The sequence below is a fragment of the Peromyscus californicus genome, unplaced genomic scaffold, assembly GCF_007827085.1.
Source record: "Peromyscus californicus insignis strain IS unplaced genomic scaffold, ASM782708v3 Scaffold_7__1_contigs__length_154581171, whole genome shotgun sequence".
NCBI classification, from domain to species: Eukaryota; Metazoa; Chordata; class Mammalia; order Rodentia; family Cricetidae; genus Peromyscus; species Peromyscus californicus.
This window is the reverse complement of record NW_026294595.1, coordinates 99,592,161-99,610,580: the sequence shown is the minus strand read 5'-3', so window position 1 is coordinate 99,610,580 and position 18,420 is coordinate 99,592,161. Positions and strand designations below refer to the sequence as shown.

The 18,420-nt window shown below is 42.4% G+C and overlaps 1 protein-coding gene across 1 annotated transcript in view; it reads right to left on the bottom strand.

The window, feature by feature from the left end:
* Positions 1-201: 201 nt before the first annotated feature.
* The window catches only part of Slc12a1 (solute carrier family 12 member 1), an 83,337-nt gene continuing 65,118 nt past the window's right edge, over positions 202-18,420 (bottom strand). The window contains exons 20-26 of the mRNA XM_052725416.1: positions 16,715-16,858; positions 11,600-11,731; positions 11,285-11,396; positions 9,900-9,986; positions 4,166-4,301; positions 2,506-2,573; positions 202-1,480 (exon numbers count right to left, since the gene is read on the bottom strand). Of these exons, the coding sequence (XP_052581376.1) occupies positions 1,345-1,480; positions 2,506-2,573; positions 4,166-4,301; positions 9,900-9,986; positions 11,285-11,396; positions 11,600-11,731; positions 16,715-16,858 (815 nt within the window). The 3' untranslated portion in view covers positions 202-1,344. The remainder of the gene's footprint in view (positions 1,481-2,505; positions 2,574-4,165; positions 4,302-9,899; positions 9,987-11,284; positions 11,397-11,599; positions 11,732-16,714; positions 16,859-18,420) is intronic.

The window sequence follows — 18,420 nt, the reverse complement described above, 5'->3', positions numbered from 1 at the left end:
GCCGGGCCTTGCTCCTTGTGTCTCTTCTTCTGTCAACTTCTAAGCACAGCTAAGCTTAGAACCACTCATCCGGAACCCCGGCTTTAAATAAACTGCAGGTGCGGCCACGGGATACATATTCAGGTTCACATCCATGTACCATTGCAGGGTGTTGTTGATTTCAATGACAGAAAAGCAAAACACACACTTTGTCAAAGCAAACACATTTTAGTGATTTTATTTCAGGTCAAATTTTCCCCTACATGTTTCCCCCAAATAGTCAAAATATGCCAAGAAAAAACAAAACAAAAAAACAAAAACAAAAAACCAAGCCATTTATCAGATAAACAATTTTTGGGTTTTTTCCCTGTGATTAAATATTACAGACACACTATCAAGAAGAAAAATCAGCACCCGTATTCTTAAATTTTACAAGTTTCTCCATTCATATCTTAGTTATTCTCTAAAGTCCATATAAGAAGTACAGAAAGTAAATAAATGTAGGATCTGGATGAATTTTTAATAGTGGATTGAAAATTTATGAGATTATTTTTCAGTGAGACATCTATTTTGATTTCATCTATGCAAACCATTTAATTAGAGAAAAAATAGGCAAAGTAGTTCTAAGATAGAAATTTAAAAATATTTAGCAGGGAAGACAACTGATATTCATATGTTAAGAATCGACTGCATTTCATTTAAGTGGAGCATGTGTCTCTCACTCACCTCCCTAACATACCTTCAGCTAGCAGCAAATGCTATGCGTTATCAGAGATCACTTGTAAGCATATTATCTGCCGCATTAAATAAACCTTATTTAGGTAACTGCTTTGAACATTCTGTAGACTCTAGCCCTTCGTAAAGTTTTCAGTTATTGATTTTTAAATCTCCATAAGCCTCTCAGGAGGCCAAGCAGAGTCAGGCCGCTGACCCAGCAGGTCTTTTCCTGTGATTGGCACCTGCTGTCACCATACCAGCCTGTCAATAAGCGCTTATGGAGAGCCTGCTGTGGGACTGAGGTCTGCACCAGGGCCATGCAGCAGACTCCACAGAAACAAGAGATTAGGTTTGCCTGGAGCTCACATCCAGATTAGCATGCCAGGCAGGCGTTATTCATTTCTTGTTTATCAGCAAATCCGACAAAGTGTTTCTCTAGGAGTGGCATGGCCTTTGATGCTCCTTAAATGAATGGGAAAAACCTCTCATTAATAATAATTCTTTTTTTAAAGACAAAATTTATGTAGAATCAGGTAGACTAGTCTCCGGAGATTTGTATATTATTCATAGATGAGATTTTACAACACAAAGTACCAGATGGTTTTCATATTCAGACATCAAGTTACAACATTTCTTATCTTTCCCACTTTAAGAGTAAAATGTCAGGACATTTTTATGATTTCCTCTAACAAGCAACACAGGAGGGAGGTTCCTGGTCAGAATTTCTAACCACGCCGTGTACAGCAAATCTGAGATAGATCCTTTTCTTGCCACTGGAAGGCTCCTGATGACATGGAAGAAAAATTAAAAACAGAAAAATTACGGTGGGAAGGGACCTTGTCTGCACTTCTGAATTGGTAATAACTAGTAGCCTGAAATGTGTATCATGTCCCCCTCAAACAATAGCACTGCAACTATTTTAAATAGAGAAATTAAATTGCTGTGTTGTTAAGATGATGCAAACATGTACAAATTAGAAAAATGGCTTAGTCATTGTACAGACAAAATAAAATTGCAACTTTAAACAGAGAATTTAATAAACTGATTATTTGCCTTATGGGGGAAGTTACCCTTCCTTCCAATATCTCCTGGGACTTATTTTTGGGGGAAGGTACATTAGAAGTGGCAGTCCTCCAGGCTACACTGTACTTGAAGATACATATATTTTCATATATAGGTCAATTCATGGGGTAAAAATAAAACAGTTGGACATTTCCCCATTTTTAGCACCAATCTTCATTACATGAGTAATATTTTCAGGAGGTATACTCCTAACATTGGTAGGGCCATGGGATAAAGAATGAAAATGTAAAAGCTTGTGACTTTTTGTCTTTGGTGACCCGTTCCCACACTGCACAGAACCCTGTGAGTCAGCCATGGACACACATAGCTCAGAAGTACCCACCCAGGAAATCAACCATGGACACACACAGCTCAGGAACACCCAGGTTTGTGAGCCCTGTGGCCCAGTTGGGCTATTGGGAGGGAATTTCAGAGTTCCAGACTCCTTGGGCCTGGCCCATACGGGCAGGACTATAGGGGCAGCTTCAGTCCAACATGGACACAAGCTTCTGGACCCATGAGTGTTGTAGACCCACTAGAAAGTCCAAGCAGGTCCTGCTGCAGTTCACAGGACTCAGTCATTCCTGTCCTACGGTGACGTTCATCATCCTTCACTGCCTAAACTCCCACATGCTCCAACTTATCTTTGAAAAATTTTCCTACCAGAAGAATCCTGGGCCTTTAGTCTGATCAGCCCACTCAGCCTTTCCCTCCTTCCTACCAGTCACAGGTGCCCCGTACACTTACAGTACAATGAGGTTGGCAGCTCTCGAATGTTCCTGTAAGAGCTCGTTCAGGCGAACTTGGCGGTAACTCTGTGGATAGTAATTAAACTGAGTTCAGTGCAGGTCTACCAGAGTTATGAATGAGAAGTTATCTTCTTACCTCGAGTCATGAATATGCAGAAGATAGGATTTTTAAAAGTCATTATTAAAAAAATAGAGTCTACTTAAAAAGTGAAGATTTAGTATTGTAAAGCTTCATGGGAAATTGTAAAACTGTAGAGTGAGTCTCGATTGTCACCGTGACGTGGTGGCTTACTAGATTCTAGGGGTGTAGGGACACTCAGATGGCAAAACCAAAAAAGACGAGAACAGAGTGTTTGGACACAGGCTTTCCTCTGAAGAAAACCAGCTGAATCTTGCTGTCTCTTTGACAGACTAAGAAGGTAGGTTCTGTTCTATTCTGTTTTCTTCAAGCTCTCTGGCAATATCAGCATCGCTCTGCTTTCAAGTAAAAAGCCACCAGTAAACTCATTGGAAAATGATTTTACAGTGATAGGACTAATGCCTATTTCTGCATTTCACTGGTTCAGAACCAGGTTCATACGTCTGACTTGCTTAGTTACATGCTATGTCTCTGTTAAAACTGGGTACTTAATCACACGTACAGTTTACTGTTGTATTTCAGTGTTGTTTTCACTAATGCTGGAAGGGTTTAATATTTTCTTTCTCCATAAGCTCTGTGGTCCTTGTCCTTTAATGTCCAATGAACATGTTGAGTTTTGTGCTTAAATCTTCATCCCTGTTCTTTTCATCATCATTATTACCTAACACTTCAATTTAAGCTCAAGCCAGAGAGAAACTTCTGGTTGTTGTTCTGTGTTCTTCTCAGGCTGTCCTGGGGTTTGTGATCCTCCTGCCTCAGCCTCCAGAGTTCTGGAATTACCGGCTGTTGTGCTATTTAGGAAAGGTCATCATTTTACATCCATCTCACTTTGTGCAACACACACACACACACACACACACACACACACACACACACACACAGGCACTCACTCATGCACGCACGTGCACACACACACACACACAGAGTTATTTTATTATTCCTGTGTGTGTATGGTGTATGTGTGAGAGCTGCAGTGTGCCTGTAGACATCAGAGGACAGCTTTTTATGAATTTGTTTTTTGCCTCCACAATGGGATCTGGGGACTGAACTCAGGCTACCTGATGAGCTATATCTTGTTAGCCCAGGCGCAACATCTGTATTCATTATTGCAAACAATACATCATACATCTCTTTAGATATTTGTGTCTGTTTTTCAGAGCTGTGTTTATCAGGTTAAAGGTCTTTGTTATTGTTTAAATTGTGGGTCAATTTACCTTTATCCACATTCTATGCCTAATGACAAGTTATTTTAGATTAATAAAAATACATTTCAAAGGAGACTTCACAATATGGACCAATAACTTGTTTTGTTAACTTAAAAATGGGCTAGAAAAAAAAAGAAAATGTTTTCTAAATGATTATATCCAGTAATATGATCGAAAAGCCCCTGAAAATGCAGGTGCCTGGATTGCTGAGGGAAGGCAGCTTGACCTGATGTAACATTTCTCGAAATCAACCACTGTTTCCTCTTTCATCTAATTAGACAGTAAAGTGAAAACGAAGGAAGACAAGTCCTCACCTTTTCCTTGACGGCTTCCAGTTCTGCATCTGTAATTTTCCATGGACTTTCTCTTTTTAATTTCTCAGCAGTCGTCAAATCTTTGTGGCTTTCATGGAGCCTATAAGGTTCAATCATCTCTTCAAAGACTTTCCAGCTGAAATTGAATTGTAAAAGAGGCCTCACAGTGGGAAATGGACTTATTATTTGACAGATGCAAAGAATCAGAGCTGAATGGTATGCAAATCTTTTAAGAGTCATCTTTGCAGGGAATGTACCGTGAGAGAAACCATGGGCCTAATACTCCCTCCTCAGTCAGAGCAAGCAGTTGGTGTGTTTGAGGCCTGGTTAGTTTGCAAGGATCACCAATGTTATTAATTCATGAACACGTAGATAGTAATTATTCCACAGATATGTTGTCTGCATAATGTAATTAAAGACCCACTTACACTATAGACAGTGAAGCCCACATCTGAGTATCCATGTGCTTGTAAGGCAGGTCAATGGAGACATAGTTGGGAGATGACCTCCATTCATTGAGCTCTGGGGGCCCTCCTCACCTGCAGTCAACTAACAATGCCCACTTCTGCCAGGAGGCTTTGGGCAGACAGGAAAACAGCCTGGGCTCTCACAGGCTTAACAGTGCTAGTGCAAAATGTCTGCGGAAAATAATGGTGTCCTTGTCCTGGTGTTGGATGTTGCTGTCTGAGATTTCCAAATGACTATTATTCATGTTTGTGTTAAGCGAGAGGACAAAAATCAATAACATTTAATGCCTAAAAATCTGAGGCCATCTTAGGGCATCAAAAAATAAATCATTGAGGAGAAAGCGAGAGGCAGTGTCTGAGAGCTATGGAACATTTAAAAATTGCAAAAAGAATCTCATTCTTGTCATACATGATAATCTCCTAAGATTTATTCTTCAAACCATGGCACAAAGTGAAGCTTATAATTTATGGAGGGAGTTGTCTTCAGAGCTCTGCTTAAGAAGCCCTCAACTTTGAATAATTTTCTTTGGTTTTATATAATTTAGCTTACTTACAATTTAGTAACTTTGGGATGAATGATAATTAGAATCCATACGCTTTGGGTTAAGAAATTAAAATACGAAGTGATGAATTTAATTATCTCATCAGCTGGCCTGATTTAGGATTTGCAGATAAGAGTGCAGAGATTACAAAGGAGTAAAACTGTCTCTGCCAGTAAGCCTCTGTGAAGGACTGAAGAGGTACTGAATGCAGCAGACTCCTATTGTGCTGACTCACATAGAGAGTGGGGGAGCCGGCGGGTAAGCAAGAGAACTGATGTGCCCCTATTATTCTTTCAACAATACGTTCATTTGCTGTTACTTCCAACAGTGTCATCCCCGAGACAGCTGTGGTGACAGTAAGATGCAGGGTCTGGCCTCAGAACCTGGCCAATTGCTCCAGGGCTTCCGTTTTCCTCCTGTAGCTAATCTGGCCTATAGAAGGGGGTGACAGTGGCCCCTGGGAGTCCCGTGAGAGCCAGAGTGATGGTGTGGGTTCTCTTCCTTGGGAAAGCAAGGTAGCATCGTGCTGACCAGCCCCAAACTTGGTTTCAGGATGGAAAGCTGTGTTTAAAGTCTACATGTTCTTATTTCAGTGCAGTTTGGGTTTCTCTGCACCTCATCCAGAGCCTGGCTAGAAAACACAGCATAAGAATGATTTCCCTAGAAACAGAGGTGGAGTGGAAATTAGTAGTTATTTCCACAGTATCCAGGGTGAGAACTGTTCCATCTACAACATCAACCAATTCTAGCATATTTCTATGCTTTCTGCAAGGACTGAGCAAAACCTAGGTAGTTTTGAACCAATATACACCCAGTATTGTGGTGCCTACCATGAATGGCCCAGTGGTTTGGGGGACAATGAATCCTGAATGGAGCATAAGAACCTGACTTCAGTGACTAGGGAGAGACACTTTCTCTCCTACTGAACGCACAAGTATGGAGTCCTAGTTGCTATTGTCAGTCACCTTTCTTTTATAAGCTAAACAACCTTTCATTGATGGCGTTCTACAAGAAGGGAGACTAGGAAGAATGAAAGAGAATCAGGCCTTTGTTATAAAGTCTGTTTTCTAGGTCATTTAGCTGAAAGCCAGCCTATGCTTGTACTTAATTGTGACAGTAATTTCTGTCATCTAAGTCACTCTGAGGTTTTCTTTCACTTGCACTGAAACATGCTAAGGGAATGATGAGGGAGACCAGAGCAGGACACTGGTTCTCCTGGAACTGGAGTTATAGACGGTTATTAGCCAGCATAGAGGTCCTAAGAATTGAACCCTGGCCAGTGCTCTTAATGCTGAGCCATCTCTCGATGCCCCAAATGATTTTTCTTTAAAGTATCTTTTAATTGACTCTCAGCCAAGTAACATCTGCTGTTAAATATAAATGAAGATTAATTCAGTTTTTTTTTAATTAACTAATAACTGTCCTGTCTTCTCCATCATTTTCTTCATACCGAAGTTCAACACGATTTTAACTGCACAAAACTTTCTCCCTGAGAGAGGAAAGGGAAGGAGGAAAAATGTGATAATAATTCAAAATTTTATCCTTGGTCTACATAAGATTTCCTCTTTCAAAGTAATCTATTGGAGTTGTTTTTTGGACTACTCTAGCATCTAGCATCTTTAAGCTAAATTATCTAGTTAATAGCTTCCATTTTTTCCTTGATTTCCATATAAAGATTGCTGTCTTTGGCCCATGACTTTTAATTCAGTTTGTACAACAAAAACGGATTCTAACCACAATGTGTCCTACGTTTCTCTAGGCTCAATTATTTTCTCATTTAGTTGGCTTTTGTGTTGTCCTCACCCTTGGCCCTCCCACACTTAGAGATAAGGTTTCTATGACAAAATGCCTCCGACATGGCTAACCAACATTTCATAGTGCCTGCAGGATTCACTAAAGGGGATTGAAAGATAATTTAACACCAGCCTTCCCCAAGCAAATCACTGACAAACTGTTATCCACTTCGTAGAACACCAGGTGAGCTAGACAAAAAAGAGTGATCTGGGGACAGTTGGTAATGGTAGTGAAGACTGCCCAGCCAAGAAGGCCACCATGGGCACTGAAATTGGGACAGTATTCTCTTGATGGTTTAGCTCGATGGCCTGGGGCTACATCCATCTACAAGAGCTTTCTTTGTTGGATTGTACTACCCAGAGTTAACACCAAAATGCCTGACCTGCTGCCAGAGGCCACAGGTGCCACGGACCAAATGACTGCTTTCTGTTCCAAACTAGGGCTACTTTCAAATCCTGGGACACGAGTTACTAGCAGGGTACATGGCATTTTACACCTCAATATGGGCGAAGTGTGGTAGAAGGGAGAGAGAGGAGAAGGCTCGTCTGAGCACTCTTTCTGGCAGATGGCCTCTTTTTCTCAAGGCAGTGAACATTAGCCACCAGAGTTCTTTAACCTTGGTAAGGAAGGATGTGTTCCCTCTGTATCTTCTTTGTAAACTTCATACAGCAGAGAGAAACTCTGCAAAACTTTGAAACCTAATTTATTGGCTTCTCAAGGAAGGGAAGTAATTCTCTTTGCAGGACGATAATGACATTGTGTGAGGAATACCAATGACGTTGGCAATAAAATTTAGACACAAGGACAAAAAATGAAAATGCCCTGAGAAGAGGACAGTATGGGGCAGAGGTCAGTGTAATAAGACAAAGTTTGTCTGGACTATGACAAGCAGGTTCTCCCAGGATGGAGAGGACAGTTAATAAAGGTAATAGATCTCACATTCAGTGACAGAACAGAAAGGGTAAGAACACAGGGTGGTGGTCATAGCAGCTGAACGGAAGCTAGGCTGGGTGATACAGAAAGAAACAAACCTTGAGTAGAGAAAACCAGGTTGAGGGGAAAAAAGACGAGGGAGCAGAGAAATAACTGCTTATTTACGAAGAGAAGTAATGAAGACAAATTCTGGCACTGCAACAATCGGGTGACTAATTTTTGTTCAATATTGAGCAAGGACTTGAAGAGATACAATGGTTACCACTCCCCCAGACAATGGACAGTGGCTTGACCTAGACATATGATGATATCTAAACCCTGTTACTAAGGGATTCATGCAAAAAAATTGTTTGGCTTGTTCTGTTATGAAGGATCCATCTCTACCAACTGGAGCCACAGAATGAGCCTGTTGGGTCACATGACTGCAAATGCCACGGAGGCACTGACTCAGTGAGCTACAACTCTTCAGATGACAAGAGACTGCATGACCACCACTTCTGATCAGAGCGATATTTCCACTTGCCAAAGGGAATGATAAATACATGGTTTTACTTATGTGTTTGTAACCACAGAAGCCTAAGAATGTCAGGCATTCGAGGTATGTATGATACAAGGAAATACTAGAGTATATCTGCTTAGCCCTGTCAGTTTCTGCTTTCTTATCACAGTTAAGGTACTCTGCAAAGTGTTCTATCTGACCCACACATAGCCCTAGCAAGCTCACAGACACCCTAAACAATATAAAGTTCAAGTTTATCTGGCCAATAGAAAGTGCATCTAAAATCTTAATATTTTTAGATACTTATCAAGCTCACAGAGGAAACACTACTACAAGAAGGGAAGAGGTGAGAAGATTTGGAGATTGTAGAACTATGGCTTATAAAGAATTGCCAGAGGAAGCAGAAACAGTGGTCAATGAAGATCCAACAGGGCTGTAGAACCCAAGGCACTTAGAAGCCTTCATGTCCCATTAGGGGATTTTCTTTGTGGGCTCCAGTCTATTCTAAGCCAAATGCATCATATTGTATCCACAAGGAACAGTAAATATAACTTACTATAGACAACTGAAAACTTCTTGTCATAGCTAAATTACAAGTCTAAGCAGTTCATTTAATTTATAATTGACCATGATTCCAGGCAGTATCCTTGCATCTTTGGGATATCCTGTGAAGATATAACCTGCAATACCAATAGTTCTCAGAGGCTGTTGCTATGAAACCAAAGGTTTGTCGTCTGCTATAGTTCACACTGTGAAGCCTAAAACCCCAATGTGGTGAAGTTTAGAGGTGGGGTTTTAGGGGGAACTTGGCTTTAGATAGAGTCCTAAGGATGGTGACCCCATGAGGGATTTGTACCCTAGTAGAAGAGGAGGAGATATCAGAACTCTTTCTCCATCATACGAGGACATAGAAGTGACCAGCTTTGGGCTAGAAAGAGAATCCTCAACAGATACACACCCAAAAGCATCTTGATCTTGGATTGCTCAGCCTCTAGAACTGAGAAGCAAGTGTCACTCGGCCAAACTGTCCAGCCTATGGCATTTTGTTAACGGCTGATATAATAATGGAGTTGAGAAATTCAACAACTGATAAGGGTTAAAATGCTGCTGTGTGTTGAAGGCATTTAAATGATTATTCCCACTTTGTCACTCTGTAGTTTCTGGTAGTGAGACTTCAACCACCCTCTAGGTCTCAGATAGTTTTAGAGGCTCCCGCAAAAGTTCACAGGCCATTAGCATTGAGCCCTTTAGTGCCTGGAACCTAAATTAGCCCTGGGATGGGGCCCTTTCCTCGGGTTTCTTACCATAACCCTCTCCTCTCTATTAAAATGGTTTTGGTGGCTCTATGTCATAACTATTGAAAAGCACTTCTTTAATATCCGTCTAGAAGACATTGCAGTAAATGCATTACATTTTCAACTCTTGATTAAGCAACACACACAAAAAAAGAGTGAGACCAGAGCAAGGGCTGGGAGAGGAGCTTGTTAAACAATTCACACCTCTCTTTGTTTGGCTTGATGTTGATGTCTCCAATTATATGGATGTCTGCAAATTTTATCCTAAATTTGCTGAGAAGAGAAGCCATTCTGAAAGAGAGAGAGAGAGAGGGAGAAAACCACATCGTTAGTGCCTATGTAATTACTTTCTATCAAAAGTGTCTTTGTGTTTGAATTAAGGCATCAAAGGCAATCAGTATAGCTTTCAGGTGGAGACTTTTCAGTTTTGAGTTTCGTTAACATATTTGTTGGAGACGTTAAGTATGGACAAAGCTGCTCCACCGAGGGCCTAAAGCAAACCTCATAGTCGATTGAGGTGACTCACACCTGCTCACTCAGGGCACTGAGGTAGGAGGACCATGACTTAGGGCCCAGTGTGACACACTCGGAGACATCTTGTCATAGAAATAAAATCCAAGAAATAAAAACAAAGAAAGCCTGGGAGATCCAGAGAACAGAAAGAGCAAAGGGAACTCTGCATTCATCTTCATGAGAGAGAATGTGAAGTCCTCCTTGTCATCAGACGGAGCACCCTAGTTCTTATTGCGGGAAGTTTTCACAAAATTGCTGGTAAACTAGTAGTTATAGTGTATGGCTATACGTTGTCCCCAGCCCGGGAAACTGGTCATTTTAACTTAAAGTTACAGAAATCTGGTAGAGTGGTTCGAAAAGTCCTAGGCTTATCACTGGCTTAAATTTTGTCCAATTTGGCTTGTTATTCTCTTTGTTTCTTTCTATCTATCTGTCCATCTACCTCTTAAAAGCAATCAATAAATGTGATATTATTGTATGAGCATTGTAATACAGTCATTGAAAGTAAATATATAGATATACTTATATCCTTATTATATATGTGTGTGTTTACCATAATTCCATTCACCTGAGAGGGAAAAGAAAATATGAAAATTGATGGAATGAGAGTTCTGTCATTATTGCACAGTTTCTGGAAGGTACAGAGCTCAGGACTTTAGCCTGCCACGCAGGACCGAGAGCTGCTCATGGTGTCTCCCCAGGTTTCCCATGACACCTACGAGTGCACCAAGCTCCTGGATATTTGTTATTCTCACATCCAAGTGGGTACATTAATGAAAAATCTACAAAGATACATGATGCAACTTCACTTTAATTAGAAGTCTCTTTTGAGACAGGGTCTCATTATGTAGCCCTGGCTGTCCAGGAACTCGACATGTAGTCCAGGTTGGCCTTGAATTTGCTATGTAGAGCAGGCCCAGCTCAAACTCAGAAAGATCTGCCTGCCTCTGCCTCTCCCCAGTGCTGAGAATTAAGGCATGTGCCACCACACCCAGCTAACTCAAAGCACTGAAAAGTAAAGCAGTGGAGCAGCCCATCCTCAGAATGACCAGAAAGGCAAGCCTCAAATTACTCACGAAATTTTTTCCTCTTCAATACGGTTGATCTTTCCTCCAACGTAGATTCTTAACTTACAGTCTTTCCATTTTTTTCTGAGAGTCAAGATATATGGGATAAGAAGTGTTAACCCTGGAATAAAGAGTATAAATTACAACAGAAAGGATGAAGGAAATTGAGAGGAAAAAAAACGAGAGCATTATTTTATTCATTCTCATTATCATAGTTATTAAATGATTTATGGCCTTCAGGAACTCAGAAATGGGGCTGAACCAACCTCTTTTCATACGCAGCCAGTATGTTCTGCTTCCCAGTGAACATTTTGGACAACTTACCTCCGTCATCAAATAACCACCAAACATCAATCGTGCCTTTTCCTTGTTTCTTTTTAAACTGAGCACTGGCTTCCACCAGCTTCTGGTTGAGCTCCCCGACGTGCATCGACTGGATGGTGTTGATGTTGCCCTCTGAAACGGAGGACACAGTGATACATCTGTTTGTCTTTTGAGGACAGAAACAAGGTGACTTTCCAATAAGCCTACTGAGGAACAACATTCATGGTGTAATGGATAAATTCTGAGCTCCGTTCTACAAAGTCAAACTCCATGATTTAGCTTAGCTAAGGAAAGAATTGCACTCAGTTCCACCTACAGTTCTTGCTATAAAGCAGTGTGTTATTTTTAGATCTCTTTTATTCTCACAATGGAATTATAATTTAGACGTGTGGTGGCTTAAACTTCAAAGATACCCCGCAAGCTTATATTTTGAGTTATTCCCCCCACCTCGGCTGATGGTGCTATTTAGGTTGAGGAGCTTTTAGGGGGGCTCAGCACAGTTGGGGAAAGTAGTTCAGTCGGGGGTGGGATGTAGAAGGTTACAGCCTGGCTCCTACTGTGGGGCCTGTATGCTTTCTGGTGTGCCCTGATGTGACTAGCATCTGCCTTGAGCGTCTGCTGCCACAGATGAAGCCACAGTGGTCATCGTCTCTACTCTGATGGGCAAAAACTCTGAAATCACGAGCCGTTGGAAATCTTTCCTCCTTCAAGGTGATCTTTGTTCTGTCTTGTTTTTGGTCAGGAGACCATGAAAGGATAAGCAGTGTGTGTCTATGGGGGTGGTTTGGAGGGGGGAACAGTGCCACATGTGACAGGCATGTGGGAAGAAAGCTATGGGGAAGGGGAGGGTCCAGGAGGGGAGGGGACAGAGTGGGAGAGAAACAGTACAAACAACAACGTCTGTTTGAAAAAACGCTATAACGAAACCTAATTCTGTATGTGTTAATAAAAATGTTCTTTTTAGAGGAAGAGGCTGCACAAACAGCTTTCCTGTGGGATGTTATAGCCTGAATGTGGGATGTTAGGCTCCAATTACAAATGCAGCCTGTGACAATACTCAATAGTATTGTACCCAACCTTCTGAAATTTTAGAACAGAACAAATGTTTTTAGGTTTACTTGCAATCAGAACATGTGGTGATTGAATTTTCTGGAGATAAGGGGTAGGGGAATGGGAAGGTCACTTAGGTGCCAAAGTGCTGGCTTCGAAGAACCTGTGAAAGCACGACATGAGTGGTGGCGCGCGCGTGCGCGTGCATGTGCGTGTGTGTGTGTGTGTGTGTGTGTGTGTGTGTGTGTGTGTGTGTGTGACCACAACCCTGGGGAGGCAGAGAGAGGTGGATTCTGGGGTCTCATTGGTCAACCAGCCTGCCTCGCTTGGAGAATTCCTGCCTCCAAGTGGATGGATGGCTTTCCTGGGGATGGTGCCTAAGGCTGACTGACCTCTGGCCTCCATACACACGTGCAATGTGCACCTCCATACACACACACACACACACACACACACACACACACACACACACACATTAAAAATAACCATCCTTTCGTTGGAGAGTTCACTCATTTGAGCACAATGTTGTCCTGAGCTCCACAAAGGTCTGGTTTGCAGATCTCTGTAATCCCAGATCACATCTGTTTCTTTTTTAAGAGTTCTGTGAATGAAGCTAAAGCAAAAGCTCCTGAGTTGTATGAATTTTTGTGAATGACATGAAAAAATCTAGGACACGTAGATATTAAAAACTGCTTTGAGTTTTAATTAAGGATAGATGCATATATAGATATAATACCTAGACGTGAGTAATATTTCTCTAAACTATGACTTGGTTTAAAATTATTTGTATTATTTTATTTGTGTGTGTGTGTGTGTGTGTGTGTGTGTGTGTGTGTGTGTGTGTCTGTGGGTAAACATGTACACTATGTGCACTATGTGCCACATAGGTCAGAGGTATTGACTCCTCAGATCTGGGATTACAGGTTGTAAGCCATGGAATGTGTGTGTGTGCTGGGACTTGAACTCAGGTCCTCTGGAAGAGCCGTAATTGCTCTTAACTGCTGAGCCATCTTTCAAGGCCCAGATCTATTTATTTTTACGTGTATGGGTGTTTTACATGTGTGTATATCTGTGTACCGTGTGTACATGCTGTGCCCTCGGAATTGAGCAGAGGATGTCACATCCCCTGGAACTGGAGTTTACAGTTGTGAGCTGACACATGGGTGCTAGGAATTGGATTTGGGTCCTCTGGAAGAGCAGCCAGTGCTTATAGCCACCGAGTCATCTCTCCAGCCCCATGTTTAATAGTTTTTGACTCTGACCTGGGTACAGTGGAGGCGTGTCTGGGGAAGCAGGCCTGCTTCCTATGGAAGCCCTTGTTGCCGGGGTTTCTTTGGCACACCGTCTATATTATTTCTAATTTCCTTGCCTTTGAGACTCTGTACTTCGTGGCTCTAATGCAAAGAGGCAGTGTTGGGGCAGTGCTTAGAGCCACGCTGACAGACTCTTCAGAGCTCCCTCTCTGATCTAGAGGGTTCTGAAGACGCTTTGTTCTGTTTCCTCTGTTGCCATGTTCTGGGCCTGTCAGCTCTAAAGCAACGATCACATATTGTTTTTATATCCTTAGGACTGCCGAGAGAGAAAGTAAATTTATTTGTAGAATGGACCAAACTCTGCCCTTCCGTCCATGCAAATCAAAGGATCTGGAAGAATCATTAGGAGAGCCTGCAGGTTTGGGCTTGATCTAGAGCTCAAAAGAGTTGTCGCCACCTGGAGCCTGGGGTGCTGTAGGCTCCCTGTAGAGCAGTGTTTGAACTCCTAGGTATTAAAAGTACACAGCATTGTGGTTTTGTTTTTCTGAACACCGCGGCAGGCTGACATTGGGAAAAGTACCTTTTTACTAAAACAAGAGCTGAGACGGAGAAGTAGACTTCCAGAATGAACGAGCCTTGCTTACGGGAATGACGCGGGCCGAGGCTTCCCCCTCCCGGTTAGAAAGAGGAAAGGGCTGAGCTTTGGCTCTGAACTTTTTGCAGCTTTCTCAGGCCATGCCACTTCATAGAGACTGATATTACAAGTAAGCCAACAATGGAAAAGGAAATTTTTTTCAAGTCTTATTGCTAATTAAAAAATTTAGGCCGGGCAGTGGTGGCGCACGCCTTTAATCCCAGCACTCGGGAGGCAGAGCCAGGCGGATCTCTGTGAGTTCGAGGCCAGCCTGGGCTAACAAGTGAGTTCCAGGACAGGCGCAAAGCTACACAGAGAAACCCTGTCTCGAAAAACCAAAAAAAAAAAAAAAAAAAAAAAAAAATTTAAACATTTATTTAGTTTGCACATGTGCACGTGTGGGCACATGTGTGCCGTGGCATGCACATGGAGGTCAGAGGACAACTTGGGGGAATCAGTATTCTCCTTTCAACCTATGGGTTCCAGGGACAAACTCAGGTCATCAGGCCTGGTGGCAAGCACTTTATCCTGCTGAGTCATTTCACGGGCCCCTTGTTACTGATTTTATACCAATTCCAACTTCAGATTCAAACATATAACTCTCATGGGAAAGTATGTATGTATGTACATACGTATGTATATATGTATTGAGGCAGGGTCTCTTTACATAGCTCTGGATATCCTGGATCTCACTCTGTAGACCAGGCTGTACTCAAACTCACAGAGATCTGCCTGCCTCTGCCTCCCAAGTGCTGGGATTAAAGGTGTGCGCCACCACGCTGGGAGGGAAATGATATTTCTAAGTGCATGGGAAGAGGCTGGAGAGATGGCTCAGAAGTTAGGAGTGTTTGCCGCTCTTCCAAAGGATGAAAGTTCAGTTCCCAGCCACTATGTACCCATCCATGTCAAGTAGCTTGTATACTAACCCCAGCTCGAGGACATCAGGTGTCCTCTCGGAATTTGTACATACACATAAATTAAAAATTAATCATTGAAAAAACTTGGTGGGAAATATTAAGCTTCCCATAGCCTGCAGGATACAAATTGTGTTGCCCATTGTTCTCATATTCCAGGTACATTTTCCACCTTAGGCTACACACACTAGAACAAGCCAACAGCGTTGAACTATTTACAGTTAGGGCGTGGTCTTTTCAGAGCTGGCAAAGCTTCCGTTTGGATCCTGCCACTGGACTAACAATGAACCAGTTTCTAGTCTCACACCAGCGTGTGACAGTCTCAGGGGTTCTCTGCATTCTGATTTTCTACCAGCAGAGGCCACTGTGGACCTCATTAAATTCAAACTTAGACTTGTTTAGGAAAAGAAGGCAATTTTCCAAAGTAAATACATGTTTAAAAAAAATCTCCCATTTCTATAACTTTAAACAAATTCTCTCGTGTTTGATCCTCTGTCCCCGGGATGTCTTCCAGACATGCAGAGATAAGTTTACCACTAGACCAAAACTACAGGAAGTAGTTAGTGTCCGTGAGGCACTCGCTCTCTCATTCTGGTCAGTTATAAGGATGCCTTTCCGGAAACAGGTTTCTAGCTCTATCCCATTTGCCCCGTGCACCAGCCAACTGTATGCCCCGTGCACCAGCCAACTGTATGGCCCATGCAGACACGTCTGCAAGGTAAGGATTATATAGATAAAATGGATGGGCATTATTGGTTCTTAATTTTCTTTCTTTTTTAAAGATTTACTTATTTATTATGTATACAGAAGAGGGCTCCAGACCTCATTACAGATGGTTGTGAGCCACCATGTGGTTGCTGGGAATTGAACTCAGGACCTCTGGAAGAGCAGTCAGTGCTCTTAACCTCTGAGCCATCTCTCCAGCCCGGTTCTTAATTTTCTATTCCTCCATCTCAGCAGACATTTCTATTTTGAGGCACTCAGTCTGCATAAACACTAGGTAACTCCCAGTCCAACTACTTTTAAAAAAAATTCACACACACACACACACACACACACACATACACACACACACACACACACACATATATACATATATACATATATACATATATACACACATACACAGTAAGGTGCCGTGGAGTGCATCATTATTTCGGTGCCTGCCCATACTCAGTGTCTTAGATGTTTCTTCTGACCTCTTTGTGATGTTCAGCTCTGTGCTCATCTTGAAGTCTTGCTCCTAAGATGGACAAGCGCTTACCTTTTTTCGGGGCTGGCTTGGTAATGTTCAGCTTGCCCACTTTCTGAAACAAGCCTCGTATGCCTCCCTTCCCCTCCTCACGCTCGTTGTCTTTGATTGCCGCCTCCAGAGCCAGTCTCTCCTGCTCCAGTTTCTCCAGCTCATCTGAAGAGAGTGGACACGGACAGCGACTTCACTCAGGAGCAAAGTTTCCAGGGCAATCTCATAAATACATCTAGCGTTTCATAGAATTATGCAATAAGATGGCTATGCAATGGTATGATTTTCTTTCCCCAGTCACTATTAAGAGTAATGTTTTCAGTAAATTATATTCAGAAAGTAGTAACAGCTGCTCAGAAAAACAGCTCCGTGCATGACGTCACGGGGCTTTGATTTGTGAGGGCAAGAAGAGCTGCTTTTTTTGTTTGTTTTTTTTGGTTAAGACAGGGTTTCTCTGTGTAACAGCTCTGGCTGTCCTGGAACACGATTTGTAGACCATGCTGGCCTTGAACCCACAGAGATCCTCCGGCTTCTGTTTCCCAAGTGCCGGGATTAAAGGTGTGTGCCACCATGTCCAGCTGAAGACTACTACTTATTTACACCTTTATACCACCATCCAGAAAACCTGACCTAGTGAGATGCTGTTACTGCTTAAACAATGACTTATCCATCAAGTTACCAGGTAAGATTTTCAACAAGCAGAAGTAACAATATTGCAAAAGTATGCTGGGCGTGCATGCGAGGCATGCATCCCGCACAGCAAGGCCTCTGAATGGAAACAGAAAACCAAGAGCAGGAATTACAGACAGACACCTGGGCATGCTGGTGTACACATGTAATCCCAGCACTGGGGAGGTGGAGGCAGAAAGGCCAGGAATTCAAGGTCGTCCTTGGCTACACATGTGAGTTTAATGCCAGCCCAGGCTACAGTGAGACTCTGTCTCAAAAGGAATGGGGGTGGATTACGGAAATATAATCAGATCTTAGAATAAGCTTCTCTGATCTTTGAATACAAAGTGCAGAGAACAAAATACCCAGCACTAATTGTGTCTCTTAAGAGAACAAGCAGGACAAAAAAACCCAGCATTACGGACTGAGTGACCAAAGGAAAGAGCCAAAGCCGAGGCTTCTGGGAGGATTTCGGAGTCCAGATGGCTTGAAAAGTCACTGGAAACACTTGAGTCTACACCAAGAGTCAAACTGTGCAAAATTTCCTCCAGAAGGTTCAGGACCACTGCCCAGGCTTTGATGCTGCATCTGGCTGCCTTTTAGCTTTTCTGGGTTCTGATAGTGTTGGTAAGTTCCTAGCTGATCTCCTCCCTCTTCTCTCTCTCTCTCTCTGTCCCCTCCCTCCCCATCTCTCGATATAGCATAATACAATATATAATCTCTCCTTGACCTCAGCAAGTGGGAGGTTATTCTGCACTAACAGGCATGTTCTCAAACTTCCGTCAGATTTTCTAAATCTCATTGCCTGCTGAGAAGTCAGCCTTGGGAAATAAGCCCTGCTCCAAGGGAGAGAGAGGGCAGAAAACCCAGATTCAGTGTTACAAAACCCTGCCAGGGCTTCTGTAAATGTCAACCCTCAGAACCCATTGCCTTATCTATCTGTGAAGGGACAATTCTGCCTTAACTAAATCTGTCCAGCGACACAGAGCCACCGGGCCCCTCTCCAGTTCTTAGCAATTAATCTTCTGCCAGTGGCATGAGATTTAGAGTCAAATCAG